General features: G+C 42.3%; 1 protein-coding gene across 4 annotated transcripts in view; it reads left to right on the top strand.

The window, feature by feature from the left end:
- The first annotated feature begins 812 nt into the window (after window positions 1-812).
- The window catches only part of HEG1 (heart development protein with EGF like domains 1), a 78,155-nt gene continuing 59,062 nt past the window's right edge, over window positions 813-19,905 (top strand). For 3 of the 4 annotated variants that reach the window (XM_042445003.1, XM_042445005.1, XM_042445006.1), the window contains exon 1: window positions 813-1,143. In XM_042445003.1, the coding sequence (XP_042300937.1) occupies window positions 963-1,143 (181 nt within the window). In that variant the 5' untranslated portion in view covers window positions 813-962. The other variant, XM_042445004.1, reaches the window with a different exon arrangement.

Consider the following 19,905-nt stretch of genomic DNA (forward strand, 5'->3'; position numbering starts at 1 on the left):
ATATCATCCTTTAACTTTATCTTCTCCAGGCTAAACATGTCCACCTCCCTAAGTCTCTTTTCATGGGGCTTTATGGTTTCCAAACCCTTCACCATTTTAGTCTCCCTCCTTTGGACACATGGCTCCAGTGTCTCCACATCCTTCTTAAATTGTGGTGCCCAGAACTGGAGACAGTATTCCAAGTGGGGCTGCCTGACCAGAGCAGAATAGAGTGGCACTATTACTTCTATTGATGCAGCCTAGAATGGCATTGGCCTTGTTAGCTGCTGCATCACACTGTTGAGTCATTACATAGAGAAGTCTTGTAGCACCTTTGAGACTAACTGAAGGAAAGCAGTTGGCAGCATGTGCTTTTGGAGACCTCCTGAGATGCATTCCTGAAGTCTAGGAAGGCGTCTGTTGCCTATGTCTTTCCTTCCGTTAGTCCCCAAGGTGCTCCAGGAGCTCTGTCTCTCCTGTTGAGTCTCCTGGGAGTGACTCCTGGGTCCCTTTGCCACCGGGTCAGGTGGCCTGGCCCAAGGGAAGCTAGTCCAAACACGGCCAGGAGAACTAGAAAGCCAGGCTTCTTGGCGTTTGGGGAAGGCTGCAGGGGAGGACAGGAGCCTCCCAAAGAGGGGCCTCTTGGGCCTTCCAGGAGCAGGGAGGGGAGGGGAGGAAGGGAGGGAAGGAAGGAAAGCGGAGAGAGGGAAGGAAAGAAAGGAGGGCAAGAAAGGCGGGGAGGCTGATGTCAGGGGCGGAGGGCGGAGTCGTCCCGGGCGGGCTCGCCTCCTTGGCCCTGGGCAGCCCCTCTCTCTCTCTCTCCCCTTGTGCTGGCCTTCCCCGCAGGAGCTGCTCCTTCTCCTCCTCCTCCTCCCCGGAGCATGGTCCTCCCTGGCAGCCGGGGCTGCCCCTCTCCCTGCTCCGCTGCCGTCTGCCCAGCCCCCGACCCTCCTCCGCCGGGCATGTGAAGCCCCGGCAGCACCATGCCATCAGCCCCCAGCCTTCCTCCTCCATCTCCTCCTCCTCCTCCTCCTCTCCTGCCCTTCCTCCTCTTGGCTCTGGCCTGGGGCTGGCCCTCCCTCGGAGCTCCCCGGATCGGAGCCCAGGCGATGCTCCCCGAAGGAAGGAGGCAGGGCAGCCCGGCGGAGCCCCCCCAGGAGCCCGGTGAGTGAGTCAGCCAGCCAGCCAAAGACCTCCGCACCGCGGGGACCCCGCCAACCACTCTCCCTCCCCGGAACCGGGCTGCTCTGGTGGCCCCCTCCCTGGGCTTCGTCCCCGGCAGCCCCTTCCCTGACCCTGGCCCCGAGGAGGGGGACTTGGGTGGGTTCTCAGTCCACTGGGGCGCGTCCACACTGGAGGAATAGCCCGCTTTGGCCCCGCTCTCGCTCTTTGGCTGAAGGCTCTGGGACTCTGGGAGCTGGAGCGTGCCTTGGGTGAACCCTGGGCCCAAGAGGAAGCAGCCCCGGGGGGGGGGGGGGGGGGGGGGCTCCGTGGCCCTGTCCCTCCCGGGAGAGTGTCTTCCTGAGGTTTCCCCAGCATCATTCTGTGGCATCTCCAGAGAAGAGCAGGCTCCGAAGATGCCAGAGATGCTGAAGAAACGTCAGGAAGGCCAGCGAGCCCCCAAACCCTGGAGGCCAGCCATGGCAGGCGAAGAGAGAGAGTTGCTGCTGCCGCCCAAGGCTGGCCAGAGTCAGGAAGGACGGGGCTGGCAGGAGAGGCTCAAACCCTTGGCCCCCGGCTGCAGGGAGGACCTCTGGGCATCTGATCCAAAGGAGCCAACAATTCCTCGTCTCAATTGACACTTCTTGGGGGGGATGGTCATTTCTTGTTGAGGGAAGCCATGGCGTTGATCTTCTCTTAAGGAAGGTCAGAGTCACACCTTCCGTGAATTTGGTTAGAAGCATGCTGTGGAAATGTCACATGAAATCATCATCATCACCATCGTCATGTCATGCAAAGGCTTATGTTTGAATGCAACTCTTTCCTCCAGTAAGTAAAGATCCGTCGCATAGCTTTCCTCAGCCTGAAATGGTGTTTCAAACTTTTGGAGTGGAAACAAGGAATAGAAAAGGGATGGATGCCTTTGGGACTGGAGGTGCCCACTCCATAGAGAGAGTCTCTGCCACTAAAATCAGTAGTTGGCAATTTGAAGAATTAAGCCCAAACCCCAGATCATCTTGCATGGCTAAATGGACTGGATCTCACTCGACTAGTTTGTATCATTAGGACTGATGTTGGGGCAGCAGAGTCAGTTGGAACAGAATGAAAACAGGCCTGACACAACCTTTTTATCTACATTATATTGAATCACAGACTGTCTTTAATTTTTCCCATTTGATAGCCAAAAGTATTTTTAACGGAGGCTTTTTTAAAAAAGGTTATACTGTTACACAAATACGCCGTAAGAGAAAACAAACACATGTTCATTTGCCTCCCTGTGCGGCTGGTGGAGAATGTCAGATACAGTTTAACAGGGACACCTTGCACAAGGTTATTTCTCCCAGGCAAGTGCATATATTCCTTCAGGAAAAGGCAGAACATAAATAATAATAATAATAATAATAATAATAATAATAATAATAACAACAACAGAATTGTACTATTAATCTGTGGATTCTAGTTGTAATTCCATACTCACAGACTGCTGAGTTTAACTGAGTTTAATGGGGCTTACTTTTGAGTCAATGTACGTACAAATGCACAGTTGGATGTCATACATTTGATGGGAAGTATACAGTGGAAGTGTTATGTAAAATCAATTATTTTGGTCTTTCTAAAATCCCTTAAAATGATCACAGTCAAAGAATGCCAAGGGTGCAGGTAAGGTGTGTGTAATCCACAGTAAATGATATGTAGTTCTTGACTTAGTTGTGGGGGGAATAGAGTGGGGCTGAGCTGCTCAGCTTTTGTGCCTTTTGTCCCATTCTTCTTTTAGAAAGACATAATTTGGCTAAAATTGGGGGCTACAGGATATGATTTAATTCATGCTTTTCCTTTTTTCCTGCTCTGTAATTCAAGCTTTGAGAATAATTTGCATCCCATGAAAGTAAGCAGAAGTATGTTTTTTATAGGAGTATGAAGGAAAAGGATAGCAAAGACACTGAAGAACTTAGAAGGTTTATCTGTCTGTCCCTGGTTAGCCAGAGCTTGGACTCTCATATTGTTAGGTAAATTGCTACACATACTTCACTTTGCCAGAGACGAAATAGCTTAAGACAGTTTTGATACTATAACAGGCATGTCACATGCAAATTCTAGACATGGTGCAACATTGAATTGTATGGATTTTGGAAACTGTCATGGTGAGCACTCTCTTGCTCCTGGTTGTGGGGTTTGGTTGTTTGGCTTTGATAGGGATTCTCTCATTGCACTTTGAATCATGGACTATTGTGTGCAGTGAGGAAGGGCAGAGGAAAGCTCAGTATTATCCTATGCAAATTCCTAATAAAAGTATTTTCAAAATGAAGTATATTTATTTAAAAAATTAAAGTACAGCAGAAACGTTCCAGCTCTCAACCTCTTTCTTCTCACTTCTGTAGTTGGTAGGCATGAGGAGCACTTTCATGTCTCAGGGCCCTTCAAAGGCTACATGAACTTAAAAAAAACCAACAAAAGAGTGTCTGGAAGTCCACTCTCAGTTCTCAAAATCTGACATTTTAAAAATATTAAACAGTACAAGGAAGCTTTGTAATCAAATTAAAAGGCAAACTTGCACCTGGCTTCTAGGAGCAACAATTTACTTTCTTTTTTTCAATCACAAAAAGGTCGGTCTGGGAATTCTTGAGATGTTGAGGACCACAAAAAATTCCCAGAGGGGTGTGTGCATGCAGCCCCAAGGCCACAATGTGCCTGTCTCTGCTGCTCATGTTTACTCAGCAGTAAATCCCATTGATTTGAATGGACTTAATAAATCCTCACAAGGCTGCAGAGCTAAAAACAGCACCTTTGAGACTAACTGAAAGAGGTTGGCAGCATGAGTGTTCCTTGACTTAAGTCTACATCTGCATTTGACTTAAGTCTACAAAAGCTCATGCTGCCAACCTCTTTCTTTCAGTTATGCTCAAAGGTGCTACAAGATGTCTTTACATACTTATTTTACAGGCTATATCTTTGAATTCCACAGCTAAAAACAGTTCTGGGAGATTGTGCCTCATTGAACTCAGCTTACTTCTGAGTAAATATGGATAGCATTGCACTATACCTGAGGACTCACCTTGCTGATCTATCTCACCTCCTAAGGTGTGGAAAGAGATGAATCAGGCACAGTGTTGGTTTGGGAGAGTCTGGAAACTTCCTTTCTAAAGCATTACATATATTTCTTTGTTGCTACACGGATGGCATCACAAACGAGGAAAGAAAGCAAGAGCTTTGAGCTGATCCTCAACCCAGCCTGGAATATAGAGTTATAGAGAAATCAAAAGAGTTGATGGGGCATGACAGAATCCTCTATCCCTGAAACACATTGTTTAGCAGGTGAAGTTTTTTAGGTACCTTGAGCTCCTATGAGGTACCAAAATTTATTTTGATGAGGACTCACATGATTTATTTTGACAGTTTGCGGAGAGGCTGTTATTAGTCCCTCTCCCTTGGTGATCTGTTCAACCCAAGCTCTCTGGACACCTTTCCAGGAGGTGCACGGGCCTCTATTCAAGCAGCCGTTGTCCTTCAATTCAGTTCATCTGCCTCAGACAGGCAGGGAGTCTATAAACCTATCGCCATTGCTGGATCAGGCCACATAAATGGAGGGTTTAATTTTAAGCAGTTAAACTCCAGTCCTTATAGATCACTAGGTTGGTTAATAATGGACAATCATTACTCTATTTTTGCAAGAGACCCTAGCCTAGAATTATGTCTGGATTTGTGCCATAGACTGATTTAAAAGACAGTCAACTAAATGTTCAGGTATTCAAAGCCTTATTTTGTTAGCCTTTAGTAAATAGAAGAGGAGGAGCTGCAAATTCCAAAACTGGTGTTCTGAAACAATGAATTTAAACCCTATAAAATGTTAACCAGTTGTTATTTATAGGTTATTATGTACAGCCACGTATGATTGAATTTAAACAGAGTGATGATATCTTCTTGATATTTATATCACAGCCCCAGGGAGAGATCAAATGGTTGCAGTTTCAAACACATAGATACTATGAATATTTTATTTGCTTATTTAGTGTCTACTGTCAAGAACAAAGTTATATTTATGCCCATTTAAATCATTGACATTAACTGTGGCTGTGGATCAGCAACTTAAACACAAAAAGTGGTGGTTTTTTAAAATAGAAATATGGTTGTTTAAATGTTTAGGGTTGAGATGTCTGCTCTGAAAAGAAAGGTATGGAAACTGACTCTTGTAGTGCTCAGAGGGAGAGTTACAGAACTTACACAGTTGTCTCCATCATGAATGGATATTATATAATGCAACAATGAGAAAAAAGACAGACTGTCATTTATGCAAGTCTAGTGTTTGGCTTTGTGAAATATTTGATAATATTTGACCATGGTCAAATTATTGTCTGTCAGCTAACTAATATTCGACTTTTAGTAAGTCCCTCTGTTGATGTCAGGTTTAAATGCTGGTAAGTGTGGCATAGTCATTTACCAGCAGCTTGTGAAAGAAGCGAAGCTAATGTGAAGTGCACCTGTCCTATACTCCTCAGAGTTTGCCTCCCACATGTTGGGTGCTTTATTTTTTTTAAAAAATAGATCTTGAAGAAGAGGTAGTCAAGGGTTGTTAGTCAATTTAAAATGTGGTGAAATTGGTAAAGCACAGAGTTTGGAAGAAAGAAGACACATTTTCCCCCCTGTAAAAACAGCACATCTCACCAAAGGTTCACTTTAACCATATGAAATTATATACATGTAAATACATTTAGGCTGTGCACGTGATACTGTAATTTAAAGGTGTAATTTTAATTTTGCTAATTGTTTATGCTGCAACTATTGCCATTACATTCAGTGATATATGTGAATTGCAATTAACGACTAATATCAGTACAAAACATTACTAAAGATTCTGTATGGTGTGGTATGGGAGGAAGCTAATGGGGAGGGGATGACACCATGCATTACTGCAGCGGGTCACGCTAATCCAACTGACATGCAACAACAACAACCACAACAACAGGTACTTTTTTAGAGCAATGAAAAATGCAACATGTGGTGCAGTGCATTGTGTTTGTAACACTGGAACTAGTAGCAGCAGTGGGTATCTTTCATAAACATCATCCTAATTAAAAGGAACAAACTGCTTTCAAGGAGTGGCTTTCCCAGCTCTCATGAAGCATAATGTACCATGTGCAGCCCAGGTGAGAAGGCTGCAACTTTTTCCAGTGCTGCTCATGAGTCAGGATGCTGGGCTAGATGGTACTGCTTTCCTTGCACCCGTTATAGAGGGAAAGAACTGTTGCCTAAATGATAAGGGACTTGGGCAGGGATTCAAAATCAGAAGAACGCTTTTCCATCTTTTTTTGTGGCTAAGGAAAACTTAATAGATTTACTCTGCATTGCAGTTCCTCTTTGGTTATGATGAATGACTAAGAATTTCCTGTGTTCTGTGGGGTATTGCGAGGACAGACCATGAGAATAGTTGAGGAATGTGTCTTCCTCAAGATGGTTATGAAACCTAACCTTTAGCTGGCACCATTTATCTTAATCTTATCAACTTTAAGATTTAAACCTGAATGAATTAATATATTTGACTTATTTGTATGATGGTTCTATTTTCATCCTGGTTTTTTTAAATTTTAATTTTTCAACCAAGAACTAACTGCAGGGCATTCGTGGCATTTATAAGGATGTTTGTTGCATTTTTAAGGACAGTTTGAAAAATAATGACATTTTAAGCATACAGAATAGACAGCTATTTTGCCGTTGTTTTCTGAAATGTTGGTATGGTGTTGAGATTTATAGTTTTCCCCCCTCTAAGGCTTGTATACCAGACATCGTGGACATTATACTTTTGAAGGCAAAGCCTCACAAGCAAACAGTAGTATAAGGGAAAAAAATGGGAAGGAAAATGATAGCTAAAGCAAATAAGATAAAGAATAACCCACCAGATAGGACCACTGACAAATATATTTGTAGAGTAATACTGGATTTGCACAATCATGTTGGATTCATAAATTCCAAATCCAATATTTTGTAATCAGTTCACGTTTTCTCTGTTGAACTCAAGCATTTTATTGATTGTTAATCTCTTAAACATGCACATAGCAACCTCTCTGGCCTCTAGTGAAACAGGTCTCTTCTGATTTCTAATATCAGTACGGTTACTAAGATGACTTAATTTATAAGTAGAGTCATTCCTTTAAAACCTGGAGGAATCTTCCTGGGAAATGACCTTATCCCCACTTAGTGTTCATGATGGCTCCATTCTGCTAGTACTCTACATTTGTTGGGAAAGTCCATAGCCATGCAAAAGATCTCATGTTAAATCCTTGGTAACATCTGTTAAAAGAATCAGGATCAGGTAGCAAGTGATGGAAGAGACACCATTGTCTGGATAACTCTTGTCCATCAGAGTAAATAAAATGAGCTAGATAGCCTATGCTGCATCTGCGCTGCAGAATTTATGCAGTTTGGCACTGCTTTAACTGCCATGACTCAATGCTATGGAATTCTGGGATTTATAGTTTTTTTGGTGAGATATTTAGCTTTCTCTGTCACAACAAACTACAAATCCTAGGAGCTCTGGTGCCACAACAAACTATAAATCCCAGATCCCATAGAATGGAGCCATGACAGTTAAACTGGTATCAATCTGCATTAATTCTGCAGTGTGGCAGCAGTCTTATTCACATAAGATCTTTAGTTGATCTTGTAGGCTGAGGAGCATTCCAGAAAGAAGGAAGAGGGGATATTTTAGTTATATATCTGTGTAGATGCAGAGACCATGGAACTGTCCATTATTCCTTGGCTACTTAGAGCTTCAAAACAATGGAGTGTGTGGATTTCAGATATTGGGTGTCATATCCTCATTGGATTCACAACCTCTTTGCTCACTCTTAGTCTTAGAGAAGGACAGGGCCAGTGGTGACAATCAATCCATGGGGGGGAACTGTTTGATTCCCACATGGACATGGGTGACCTTGAGCAAGTCACAGTCTCTCAGCCTCAGGGGAAGGCAATAGCAAATCTCCTCTGAACAAATCTTGCCAAGAAAATCCCATGATGGCCTTTGGGTCACCATTAGTTGGAAAAAACTTGAAGGGACATATGTACACACAGAGCAGATGTTTTTTTTCCTTGTCATCATTGTGATTTGATTTCTTGCATGCTCTCCCTCAGCCTAATAGGAGAGAATGAGAAAGTGGGAATACAGAGAAGGAAGGAGGAAATGAGAGAGCACTTGTCTCATGGGTGGTCTTGACAGATGCCTGAAAGGTGCCCTTCTACCAGTCTGGTAAAAGTGGTTGGTTTTTTTTATGGATTAGTCACTGTAACAGCTGTGGTCACTGGTGGCTCTGTGGATTGTTTTTGGATTAGAGCTATGATGGCACTCAAATTGTAGCCTCCCTCCCTCCCCCCTCTCTTTTTCTCTACTATGCTCTGCTTCACTTTATGGAGAGATGTTGCTGTGGAATGAGGACTGGTGCCCCCAAAGAAGGGTTTCTTTAAAACCATAGTGGGCACTTTACAATTTCCTGAAAGTTTCTAATTGGAGGTTGAATATCTCTTACCCAGAAATACAAAATATTCCAAAATTGTCCATTTGGGTGGCTGAGATAGTGACACCTTTGCTTTCTGATGGTTCAATGTACACAAACTTTATTTCACGCAGAAAATTATTAAAAACATTGTTATCAGATTACCTTCAGGTTATAAGGTATATATGAAACATGAATGAATTTCATGTTTAGATTTGGGCCCTATCTCCAAGAATCATAGACTCGTAGACTCATAGAGTTGAAAGAGACCACAAAGGCCAACCAGTCTGACCCCCTGCCTTATAGGTATACACAGGTTTTAATAGTGATCTCTTAGTGGACCTCTGCCAAATTACATGCAGAGATGCAAAGACAGGTCTGTGGAAGAGTGGGTTTTGTAGGAATAGGTATGAAGAGGTCTATGCATGTGTTTGTTGCTTCAGTTCTATGTTGCTATATCTTGCTGTTTCACAGAAGGCATTGGCTTGTGAGTCCGGCTGCTTTGTTGGGCTTCTCAAAACATTCACATCCTCCCTTTTGGACTGAAATCATAATTAGGGCCCTGTTCAAGGAGGAAAAACTTTCCCACCCAAAAGGGAAATACGAAGGCTGTGCTGCCGAGGCAGCTCGCCCAAGTAATAATATAATCTTAGAAGAATGCTGCTCCCCTGAGTAAAGGAAATTCTAAAACTTCAGCATTTGGCGCTATTATAAAATAACTCTTGCTTGTTTGGCTGTAACATCAGTCTTTGGACCTAGGCTTCTGAAGGGCCATGGTGTTTGCTGGGGGGAGTGGGGATATTCAATTTAAGAATGGGAAAAAGAGCCTTCTTGCTTGGCTGTAACATTTGTCTTCAGTCCTAGGCATATGAAGGGTCATAGTGGTTGCTGGGAGAGCATTAAAATGTGGGCAAGACCATTTAGAGAAGCATGTTCTCCACAGGTGTTATGGGAATATTTCATATCCCAGTTGCTGGTCTGTTTTGAATTTATGATCTTAATGAATGTTCCTTGGGACCCCAAGAACATCTGCCTTTTCTTGGCCTTCAATTAAGAGGTCTTGATAGACAAGAGAGGGTAGAAAAGCAGATGCAAAATGGGATCAAGATGGGGAGGGAGATGAAGATAGATAGTGAAGGAAGAAGCCATGTAAGAAAGAAATGCAACCCTAACCAGAAAGAAGATTGTAACCATTATATTGAAAATGTATTTATTCCAAAATAACAAAACCTGAGTCAGTGTGATCCATGTAAATGCTAAGGGATCATTATTTTCTATATGTGTAGTTACACATAGTATTAAATACTCTCCTGCACAAAGGCTTTGTAACTCAAAATCCAATCAGGATGTGGATAATCTATTGTTTTTGAGCAATGAAACAGGAAGTCCTGCAAGGCTAGGAGCAAAAGGAGATAAAAGGGGCTTAAACTTAATGACATTTAAGGGCAGAAGGAGAGGCATTTGCCAGGCAGGGAGAGGTAACAAAAAAATGATGAGACTCAAAACATGGAAAACAGGATGTAAATGAAGCAAGAGGAGCTAAGAAAGATTAAACACAGGTTTGCAATGAAAGGATGAAGAAGGCATAGGACACTCTGGAGTGGTAGATAATCTTTCCCAAGTTAGGTTATTATAAAAATAAGCTAGAAAGGTTATTTTGTGGACTGTAATTTCAAAATCTCCTAGCCATGAGCTTAACACTGGGGGATTCAAGTATTTTTACTCCAAAAATTCATTTTTCCAAGCTCTGCACTTTCTTTGATGCTTTTGTGACTGGGCATCTATAAGGGCTATGTGGATTAGCATTGCCACTCCCTAAGTGTTTTCCACTGCCATCAGCTGACCTACACCAGTTTCAGATCTGATTGTGAAATGCAATAGAGATAATCCTTCTGTAGAGAAATGAATGCACTTAGCCAATTTAGATGTGATTGTATATATACTCTTAACTCATGATGTGTGAAGTATGTTTAATTTTTGGAATACAGTAACTGAAGTGATATGGCCAAGAGAGAAATTCTAGTTTTTGAGTATCCAGAGGCGCTAAGATGGTAGCTGAGTTTAAAAAAAAAAACAAAAAAAACCATAGAAGCCAAGATCTTGAGTGTTTTATGTGTAATTCAAGGCTCCGAGTTCATGATATAATGACTGCTGCTTCATTTTGTCACTATTTTTTGAGGAAACTGAGCATATTTGCATCTGTGTCTATAAAGTTTAAATGCTTATCACCTACAAAGGCATGTTGTCCCAGTGTAAGTTCTGAAAGACCATATGAAAATTTGGCACTAAAAAAAAGCCAAGTATTTAAACATTCATCATTCTCTGGTGCTTCTTATATTACTGGGCTAGATGCTAAATTTCAGTTCCCTTTGATATTATCAATCCATTTATCCAGTATGGGATGTGATAAGGTGCTGGACTGGCAGATAACAGAACAAATACTCTTTTAAGCACCGGGTCTTAAAGTAGTAAAATGATCTCAGCTTGGAATAATCATGAAGAAAAATGGGCAAACTTAAACCCATCCAGAGGTGAATAGAGTTGGTCTGAAGCCTTTTTTTTTTTTAATGACACATTTTCTGCCAGGGAATGAAAGAGTTGAAAAGGATACCCTTTCATGCTTGCCCACTTGTACTTAGATTGTATTCAGATATGTTTCAAAGCTGGTGTTCATGAAATCTGATGAGCAACAACAACAAAAAGATAATCGGAACTGACATGTGTGGATTAGTAACATGGCTACATCTTTTCAATAAAACCTAGGAATTTACCACTTGGTTTTGTTTGTAGTAGTGGATGGAGGAGTAGAGTGGGACCTACAACAAAATATTGTAATATATCCTCATTCCCTTTTCATGTGCCATATTCCAGCTACCCCAAACCTCCTATATGACATTCCTTTCTCTTACCTCCATTCTCTATTTTTCTCTTTCTGCTCCTACCCAAATGGAATATAATAGTGTCAGAAGGCTTTTTATGGAGACAGAGGCAGTGGCCTCCACTTATTTGAAGGAAGATTCTCATGTGTGCTCTATATACACAGTACAAGCTGTTGATGAAGCTGTGGGGTGGCTTTTCACAATTTGTATAAACTGAGTTTATAAATGGATGCTTCAAGTACCAGTAGCTCTTAGAATCTATGTTTTTTTATTATTTGCTGTGATGCAATCTTGGTGTGTGTGTGTGTGTGTGTGCGTGCACTGTTGTATTTTGTTGCATCATCATGGGAAGCCATGACTCAGAAAAGACAATGATGCTGGGGAAGGTAGAGCACAGTAGAAAGAGAGGAAGACCAAAGGCTAGATGGATAGAATCAATCAGAGAGACCATGTGCCTGAGCCTACAGGACATGAGCAGAAAGGAAGATGATAGGGGGTCTTGGAGATGTCTCATTCACAAGGTTGCTATGAGTTGAGGTCTACTCAAAGGCAGGTAACCAGAACAACAAATTTTGTTGCGTGGCCAACACAACTACCCATGTTTTCTGAAGATAGTGAATTTTGCAGCAACAGGGGAAACTTTTAACAAGAGGGAACTAATAGACTAGGACAGTGATGGTGAACCTTTTAGAGGCCGAATGCCCAAACTACAACACAGTCCCCACTTATTTATTGCAAAGTGCCACATCCCTCTGGCTTTCTAGTAAGAAACTCTGGCAAACTCTGTGCTAGGGCGACAGCGTGTGTGCCCACAGAGAGGGCTCTGAGTGCCACCTCTGGCATGCGTGCCATAGGTTCGCTATCACTGGACTAGGATATAACTCTTTGAAGATTTTACCCCCAACAAAGTCCCTACATGGCCAAGAAGGGGCCTCTACTTATATTGAGACGGAGAAATGTAAGGTGCTGCACTTAGGGTGAAAAAATGAAATGCACAGATATAGGATGGGGGACACCTGGCTGAATGAAACTACGTGTGAAAGGGATCTTGGAGTCTAAGTAGACCATAAGTTGAATATGAGTCAACAGTGTGATGCGGCAGCTAGCAAGGCCAATGCGATTTTAGGCTGCATCAACAGAAGTATAGTGTCTAGATCAAGGGAAGTAATAGTGCCACTCTATTTTGCTTTGGTCAGGCCCCACCTGGAATACTGTTCTGGGCACCACAATTAAAAAAAGACATTGAGAAACTGGAGCGTGTCCAAAGGAGGGCAACTAAAATGGTGAAAGGTCTGGAAACCATGCCCTATGAGGAACGACTTAGGGAGCTGGGGATGTTTAGCCTGGAGAAGAGAAGGTTAAGAGGTGATATGATAGCCCTGTTTAAATATTTGAAGGGATGTCATGTTGAGGAGGGAGCAAGCTTGTTTTCTGCTGCTCCAGAGACTAGGACCCGGAGCAGTGGATGCAAGCTGCAGGAAAAGAGATTCCACCTCAACATTAGGAGGAACTTCCTGACAGTAAGGGCTGTTCGACAGTGGAACACACTCCCTCAGAGTGTAGTGGAGTCTCCTTCCTTGGAGGACTTTAAGCAGAGGCTGAATGGCCATCTGTCGGGGATGCTTTGATTGTGATTTCCTTCATGGCAGAAGGGGGTTGGACTGGATGGCCCTTGTGGTCTCTTCCAACTCTACGATTCTATTATTCTATGAGATCCCTCCAGACTATCTTAACTGACAACAGAAGTAACATCTGAGACAAAATGTAGGACTGTGATTCTAACATCATGATTTTTCTTCTCCTGTATGGTTTTTAACATCTTTGCCACATGAAGAAGCCAATGAAGCTTTGAAAGTTTACAAGATGTATTTTGAGCATTTTGCTTGGCCAATAAAAGTATCACTGTTTTGTGAATTTTGGATTTTGTTGTATTTTGCTGCTTGGCCAACATGGCTACCCTGAATATGTTTTGTACTGAATGACTTACTTAAGGATTTGTGAGTTAAGCTTGTGCTCCTTGTATTACTATTTGAATCAAGTTTGATAAATATACATGACACAAAACAAACTTCAATGCAAAAGACATCCAAAATTGATGGATGAACAGGGGTGAGGAAAGGGGAGCTGCTTTCAAGCCCCTAAAACCTATTGGGGAATCCCCTAAATCCCCCCTCCATTTTTCAGGGAATTTTCAACCCCTAAGCCACCTGAAAATGCAATAAGCCCATTTGTTTAGCCCCCCTGACCTCCAAAACCTATCAAAAGTCCCTAAAAATGAGCCTGAAAAAAACAAGAAATGATGTGACATCACTTCTGCAAAAAAAAAAAAAAAAAAAGCTTTAAAAAGTAAGAGAAAAGAATAAGGAATGAGGAGGGAGGGAAGGAAGGAAGGAAGGAAGGAAAAAGGTGCAGTTGCTCACCTGATCTAGGTGCTCACAGTAATATTACAGGCAGTTTAAATACTTTTATATTAACCTTTTTTACCATATAGTATCTGTTGCAGTTTTAAGCTGCCTTGAGTCCCAGCACTGAAGAAAAGGTGGGATAAAGATGATGATGGTGGTGGTGGAGGTGATGATGATGGTTATAATGATGCTGATTTTATATGCTATAATACCTGAAGGGCTACCTTTTAACCACTTGAGGTTTTTTTTAAATCAGTGGCTTTTCAACATTATCTGGAAACCGTAGCAAGGTTGACCCTAAACAATTATCTGCCTGAGGAAAGAATAAGATGGCATACCTACCCCCTCACTACCCCTTCACTCTCAGCTGGACTGCCACTAAATATGAATGGTGCTACATCTTCCAGCACACATGAAGGTAACAGCCTAATTTAGGGGCACAAAGCAGGCTGCAAGGGCTTACAGATCCCTTCTGCAATATCTTAACTGTTTCATCCTGCCATCTGCTGCCTAAGGCAGATGCCTCACTGTGCCTACTGAAACAACCGGTTCTCTACACTAGGCAAGTGGCCTCTTCTGTAGTTGTGCCTGGCTAAGGAATTCCTTCCCCAATGCAGAGCTGGAAGAGGCTTCAGGGGCTATCAGGTGCAACCTCTTGCTCAGTACAGGATCTGCAGCTAAAGTACCCCAGCAGGTAGCTGTCCAGCCTCGTTTTGAAGAAATCAAAAAAAGAGAACTCAACACCACTCTAGATGATTGGTCCCACTGCCCAACCACTCTTATTGTCAAGACGTTCTTCTAATGTTAAGTCAAAACCTACTCTCCACTGTCTGGTGCTCTTTTAAGTACTAAACAATGACTGTCCTATTCATTGAGGCATTTCCTAGGTCTTTCAATTGATTGTTTTTGAATTCTTGTCCCCATTCTCAATCCTGCTTGCCACCTCATGTCTATATTTATATATGAAGCCTTTGGGGTTTTGTTTCGTTTTGCTGTTCCTGTTCATTGTTACTTATCATAGATTATAACTCTATATCTGTCCCCCCCCAAAAAAAACAGCTGTTTTATTGACATGCAGAACCAACCGTTCAGATGCTTGGTTTTTTAAGCATGTGTGTAGCTTAATGAACAAAGGTTAGAAGGTGGCACTACTTTACTCAAGAACAGAGCTGGCATTGGAAGGACAGGAGGGTGGATGCATGGTGTACAGGGTTGGCAAGCAGTTTCCTGGCAGAACCAAGCATGGCTTGGAAGTCAGCACAAAGCAGTGTGTTGAGGAAGGAGCTTTGGCAGAGCACAAGCCTCTTCTAGAGCCATAATCTCATTTGAAGTAAAGTGATCCCCCGTGCTCTGGCCAAAAGGACTTGTGGCTTTTGCCAAGCTGAATGCAACAGATGTTAGGTCACAGGGGAATGTTTAGTCCCCTTACTGTCAACAACTACCTCTTTCCCTTGTGGCTTTGAGCTCAGGATTGAAATATCACTTGCTGGGCTTTGATTACTGAAAGAAAGAAAAATCCTATACAAAGTTTTGAGAGTGTTCCTGCAATTTTAGGCCAAATGGCAAGATGGCTTGAATCAAGGGGGAAGAAAAGGTAAAAATGATGAGGTGCTGTCAAGATCCAAGTGCAGCCCAAACCAAAGCAGCTACACCCTTCTGAAACAATGGCTGGAAAGAGGCTAGAGTTCTGGGAGAGGCTGAGATCTGCTTTCTCCAAGCAGTGCAGAAAGGGTCACAGTCTCAAAGGAGGAGGAGGTAACAGGGAGAGAGTAAGAAGAGACAGTGTGGTAAAATGGTTTGAGCATTGGATTATGACACTAGAGAGCAGGGTTTGAATCCATTGTCTGGACTATTTGCACCAGACCAGGGTTTGGGCTGTGTATCATCCAGACTCTCCTTTGAGAGAATGGTGGCAGGGGGACATTTTATTTGGCCTGTGCAGACAGAGCCAGAGAGGGGAACTGATTTATCCTTCCCTTGCCAGTCTCATTTTTTCACACAATGCCTCTCCCACCCACAAAAGGTTTATTCTTCCATAGTATTGTATAGTATTTCCTGGGAGCTCCTGGCATTAACAAAGTTGTTTTATTCCCAGTACCCAGTTCAGTTTAAATTTACCCAGTCGTTTCCAAAATGAAATTCATCAGTTATTTGTCTGTGTGCTTTTGCTGCCTTGGAGCAAGTAAAGATACTGCCAGAAAACACAGCCTACCCCCCACTTTGCAATATTTCTCTACTACATATTCCTCTTCCTCTTGAAGTCATATTTGCAAGGAGAAAGCAGCTGTAGGCTAGCGTTCCTATGGACTGTAGTATAATGTTAATTTTTGTCCTACTATATAAGATTTGTGAATATGCTTCCCTATTTGCCTGACAAGCACTTTCTGAAGATGCCAGCCACAGATGCTGGTGAAACACCAGGAAGAAACTCTTCTAGAATATGGCCACATAGCCCGAAAACCCCACAAAAAACTATGTGAGACATATTGTTCTGGAGGATCAATGCCTCATACTATATTTGCTGTTATTACTTTCAAAATGTTCAGGAGTGCTTACGGAGATGAATAATCATGTTTCCATCATATCAAAATAATAGAAATTACAAAACAACTTCCATTTGTGAAGTCGAAGGCTTTCATGGCCGGCATCCATGGTTTTTTGTGGGTTTTTCAGGCTATGTGGCCATGTTCTAGAAAATTTTCTTCTTGACGTTTCGCCAGCATCTGTGGCTGGCATATATTTGGTGGTTGTGGGGAGGAATGGCCTGTCCTCTGGAATGCCATTTTGTACACTCTGCACCCAAACTAGAGATAGTGACATTGTACTGGGAAAGGATTGTGCATGGTATCTCAAGATACTATATGACAATACATGTCCATACCTGTAAGAAAAGAAAGCTTGGAAAATGCACCTTTGTCTCCCACCTCTTTCTCTCCAGTGCTGCAGCTGGGAATTGATTCCAGAGGCAGCTAGTGGAAACAAACCAGGAATGTGAGAGGACCTTTTCCACTGAGAGAGTTTGTTGGGTCAGGGATGCAAAACATGTGGCTGTCCAGAGTTGTTGAATTGTAATTCTCATTAGGCCTAGACAGAATTGTTAGTTGGTGAGAATTTCTGGAAGCTGTAGTCTGGTGGTGCCTAGAGGTGCCACTTGGTCTTCATTCCTTTGATAGATCAAGATTTATAGAGCCCTAATGGGGGTGCTCCTGTAAGGAGACCTTGGAAGTTTAATCCAGGATAAACCCTGTGCTAAATGCCCTTCAGTTCAACTCTTTAGGATGTATGTGACTGTAAAATCCACTTGAGTTCCTCCATCTTTGCAGATTCTCCTTCCAGTTGCTGCTGCCTGGCCTACACAATGTTAGCAATGACCAGAAAGAAAGCCTCCTCAGTGGTGGTAATCCCATTTGTGAATTCCTTCCATCGAAAGGCTTTCCTGGTGTCAACCTGAGACCATAAGCCAAATAAGTTTTTATTTTATTGGGCTTTACAACATTTTTAAACACATGTTGTTTATATTTTACTGCTATTTTATCTTGAACATAAATATTCAACCCTCTGTACCCACAGATTCCGCATCCACAGATTCACCCATCCTATCTAAAGTATTAATCTGAGCTGCCCCTGCATAGCTTCCAAGATCAAATGGGATCTGGTGCCTTTAGGATATTTTGGCCTTATAGGAGTCTTCTATATCTTTATATGTAATATGTAATAATTAGATATGTAGTCATGAAAAGCTGATGAATGTTAGCTGGATTTTAGTTGAAACGGACCAACTATAAATAAGACGTTATCTCCATGCTTAAGAGAATCCAAATATTTGCAGAATCTTTAGGGAAAATATCCATAGGAAAATTTGGGGGCAAACCTCCCAAACAAGCATAAAATAGTGCAGTGAGGCCTGAACATGCTCAGCAAATGCAAAATGCTGTACATCTAGGGAGAGGATAACACGGACAGGAAAAAGAATGGAGTAACCTGTGAGAGCATTGACCAGGAGCATTGACACTGCAACATTTGACTGCAATTCCCCTTGTAGATCATTATTGTTTAGGATGCTAGCTATTGTTGAATTTGGCTATCAGTTTTAATATACCGAGCATGACATCAAAATTATGGCATTCTTGTTATCCCATATGTGAACTCTATAATTTACAGACCTTGAAACAACTTTGGCACACACTGTGGCTCATCCTGAAACCACTCACAAGATTTTGTTCCATGCTATTGTTCAGTTCTGTTACAGTTTAATCTCAGCTTTCCTGTGGATTGCAGGTTATATAGAAACACAGACGCTTCCTGATGACCGCTTAACAGAATTTCTCAGTCCTAGGTTAATGCAACATATCTGGCATTCCGATGACAATGAAAATCTTCATATATGGAAAATGACCTAGTTTCCATGCCTTATCTAAAGGAGTATTCTGATGGCTAAGGGCATGCCAGAATAATGTATATTTCCTTACAGTTATCCAGATCTGACATGCTATTAATTTACCCAGGAAAGCTACTGCCAGACAATGTTCTGATCACTCAGGCCTGAAACTATATTTCACTTCAGTTAACCTGTTCTTCACACATCCATGGAGCTGCAGTGGTTTTCATTGTATCTCCCTACCCCCCATCTACCCACCCACCCATCCTTTTATACTCTGGGTTGGCCTCTTTTGCAGCCAGGATGTTTTTTTCCTTGCCTTTTTTATTGTTTCAGTGACCTAGCAACCCTGCACTGGTGGAGTCTTGCCAGTCAGCTTCCTTTCCAAGCTGTCTGACAGACTCCAACTATGTTGCCATCAGAAGGGAGCAGGAGTTTAAATGGTGACAAAGTAGTGTCCCCCCCCCCCACATTCACACCTACATCAGTCCTAATTTGATTGAAGGCACAAAGTGTCAGTCTTCTTTTACCAGTGTAAAAGAAGTTTAGAAAGTGTTTAAATTTTGATTGTTGAAAATGTTTTCCACCCACTAGGCAGAGTGAGATGGATGCCTCTTATTTTGGATATCACAGTTTTATTACTTTTGCATTGTTACTGCCACGGAAAAGGAAAGATGTTCCTGGGATTTTTCTGTCAGAGGCATCATGATTACTTTTTTGGCCTTGGATATTGTGTATCATGAACGGAAAGTGTGACTGCCTTTGGTCAGCTGTACATATAACCACTATCCATCCCCATGACCATATCTGTACAGTTGATGTCATAACATTTAGGCAGATTGTTAAAATTAGTTCGTTGCTAGCATGGCGAGGCAGTCAATGGGTGTGGGTCAATATGGAGGCAAGTGTGATCCTGATATGTTCCTTTCTACTGCCAACTATTTGTTTTTCTTTTAAAAATAAGCTGTACAAGGCTAATTTTTTAAAAATAATATCATGTTTCATTTGAGATTGATGCAGAATAAAAGAGGTTGAAAAGTGGAATAAAATTCATATGGCTTGAAGAAAACTGCAAGGAAAGGCTTCATGTTTGAGAGAATCTTTAGGAAAACATAGTTTTAGGCAGAGTAAAACCCCAAAGCCAGAACAGTCCAGTGAGGGCCAAGAAAGCTTAGTGGCTACAGGGTGCTGTATGCCTGGGGGGTTGTTGGTGGTAACAGGGAAAGGAATGGGGTGTCCTGGAAGAGACTGTTGCTTTCTTCTAGCATTGAAGTAGAACAAAAGCAGGGGTTGACAGAGGGTGAGATTGTATTATATGTCTTTAAGAGAGCGTCAAGGACACCTTCTGAGAAAGCCAGTGGCACCAACACCTACTGTTCTACTCATTCAGTGGTCCCTTCAGCCATTCTCTTCTGCCTCCTGTGGATATAAAGCAGCTGGGTAGCTTGGCAACCTTAATCCTGAGCCCAGTTGAGGAGATAAGTTGAAGACCACTGCACAGATGGAGATAAAGGAGAATCATATGGAGACTTAAATGCAAGGAACAGTTCTATGCAGTGAAGCTTTCGTGCTCGCTGAGCATCAGGAGATAATTGTTACAAACAATTAATGTCTATTGACAT

The sequence above is a fragment of the Sceloporus undulatus genome, chromosome 1 (assembly GCF_019175285.1).
Source record: "Sceloporus undulatus isolate JIND9_A2432 ecotype Alabama chromosome 1, SceUnd_v1.1, whole genome shotgun sequence".
Taxonomy (NCBI): domain Eukaryota; kingdom Metazoa; phylum Chordata; class Lepidosauria; order Squamata; family Phrynosomatidae; genus Sceloporus; species Sceloporus undulatus.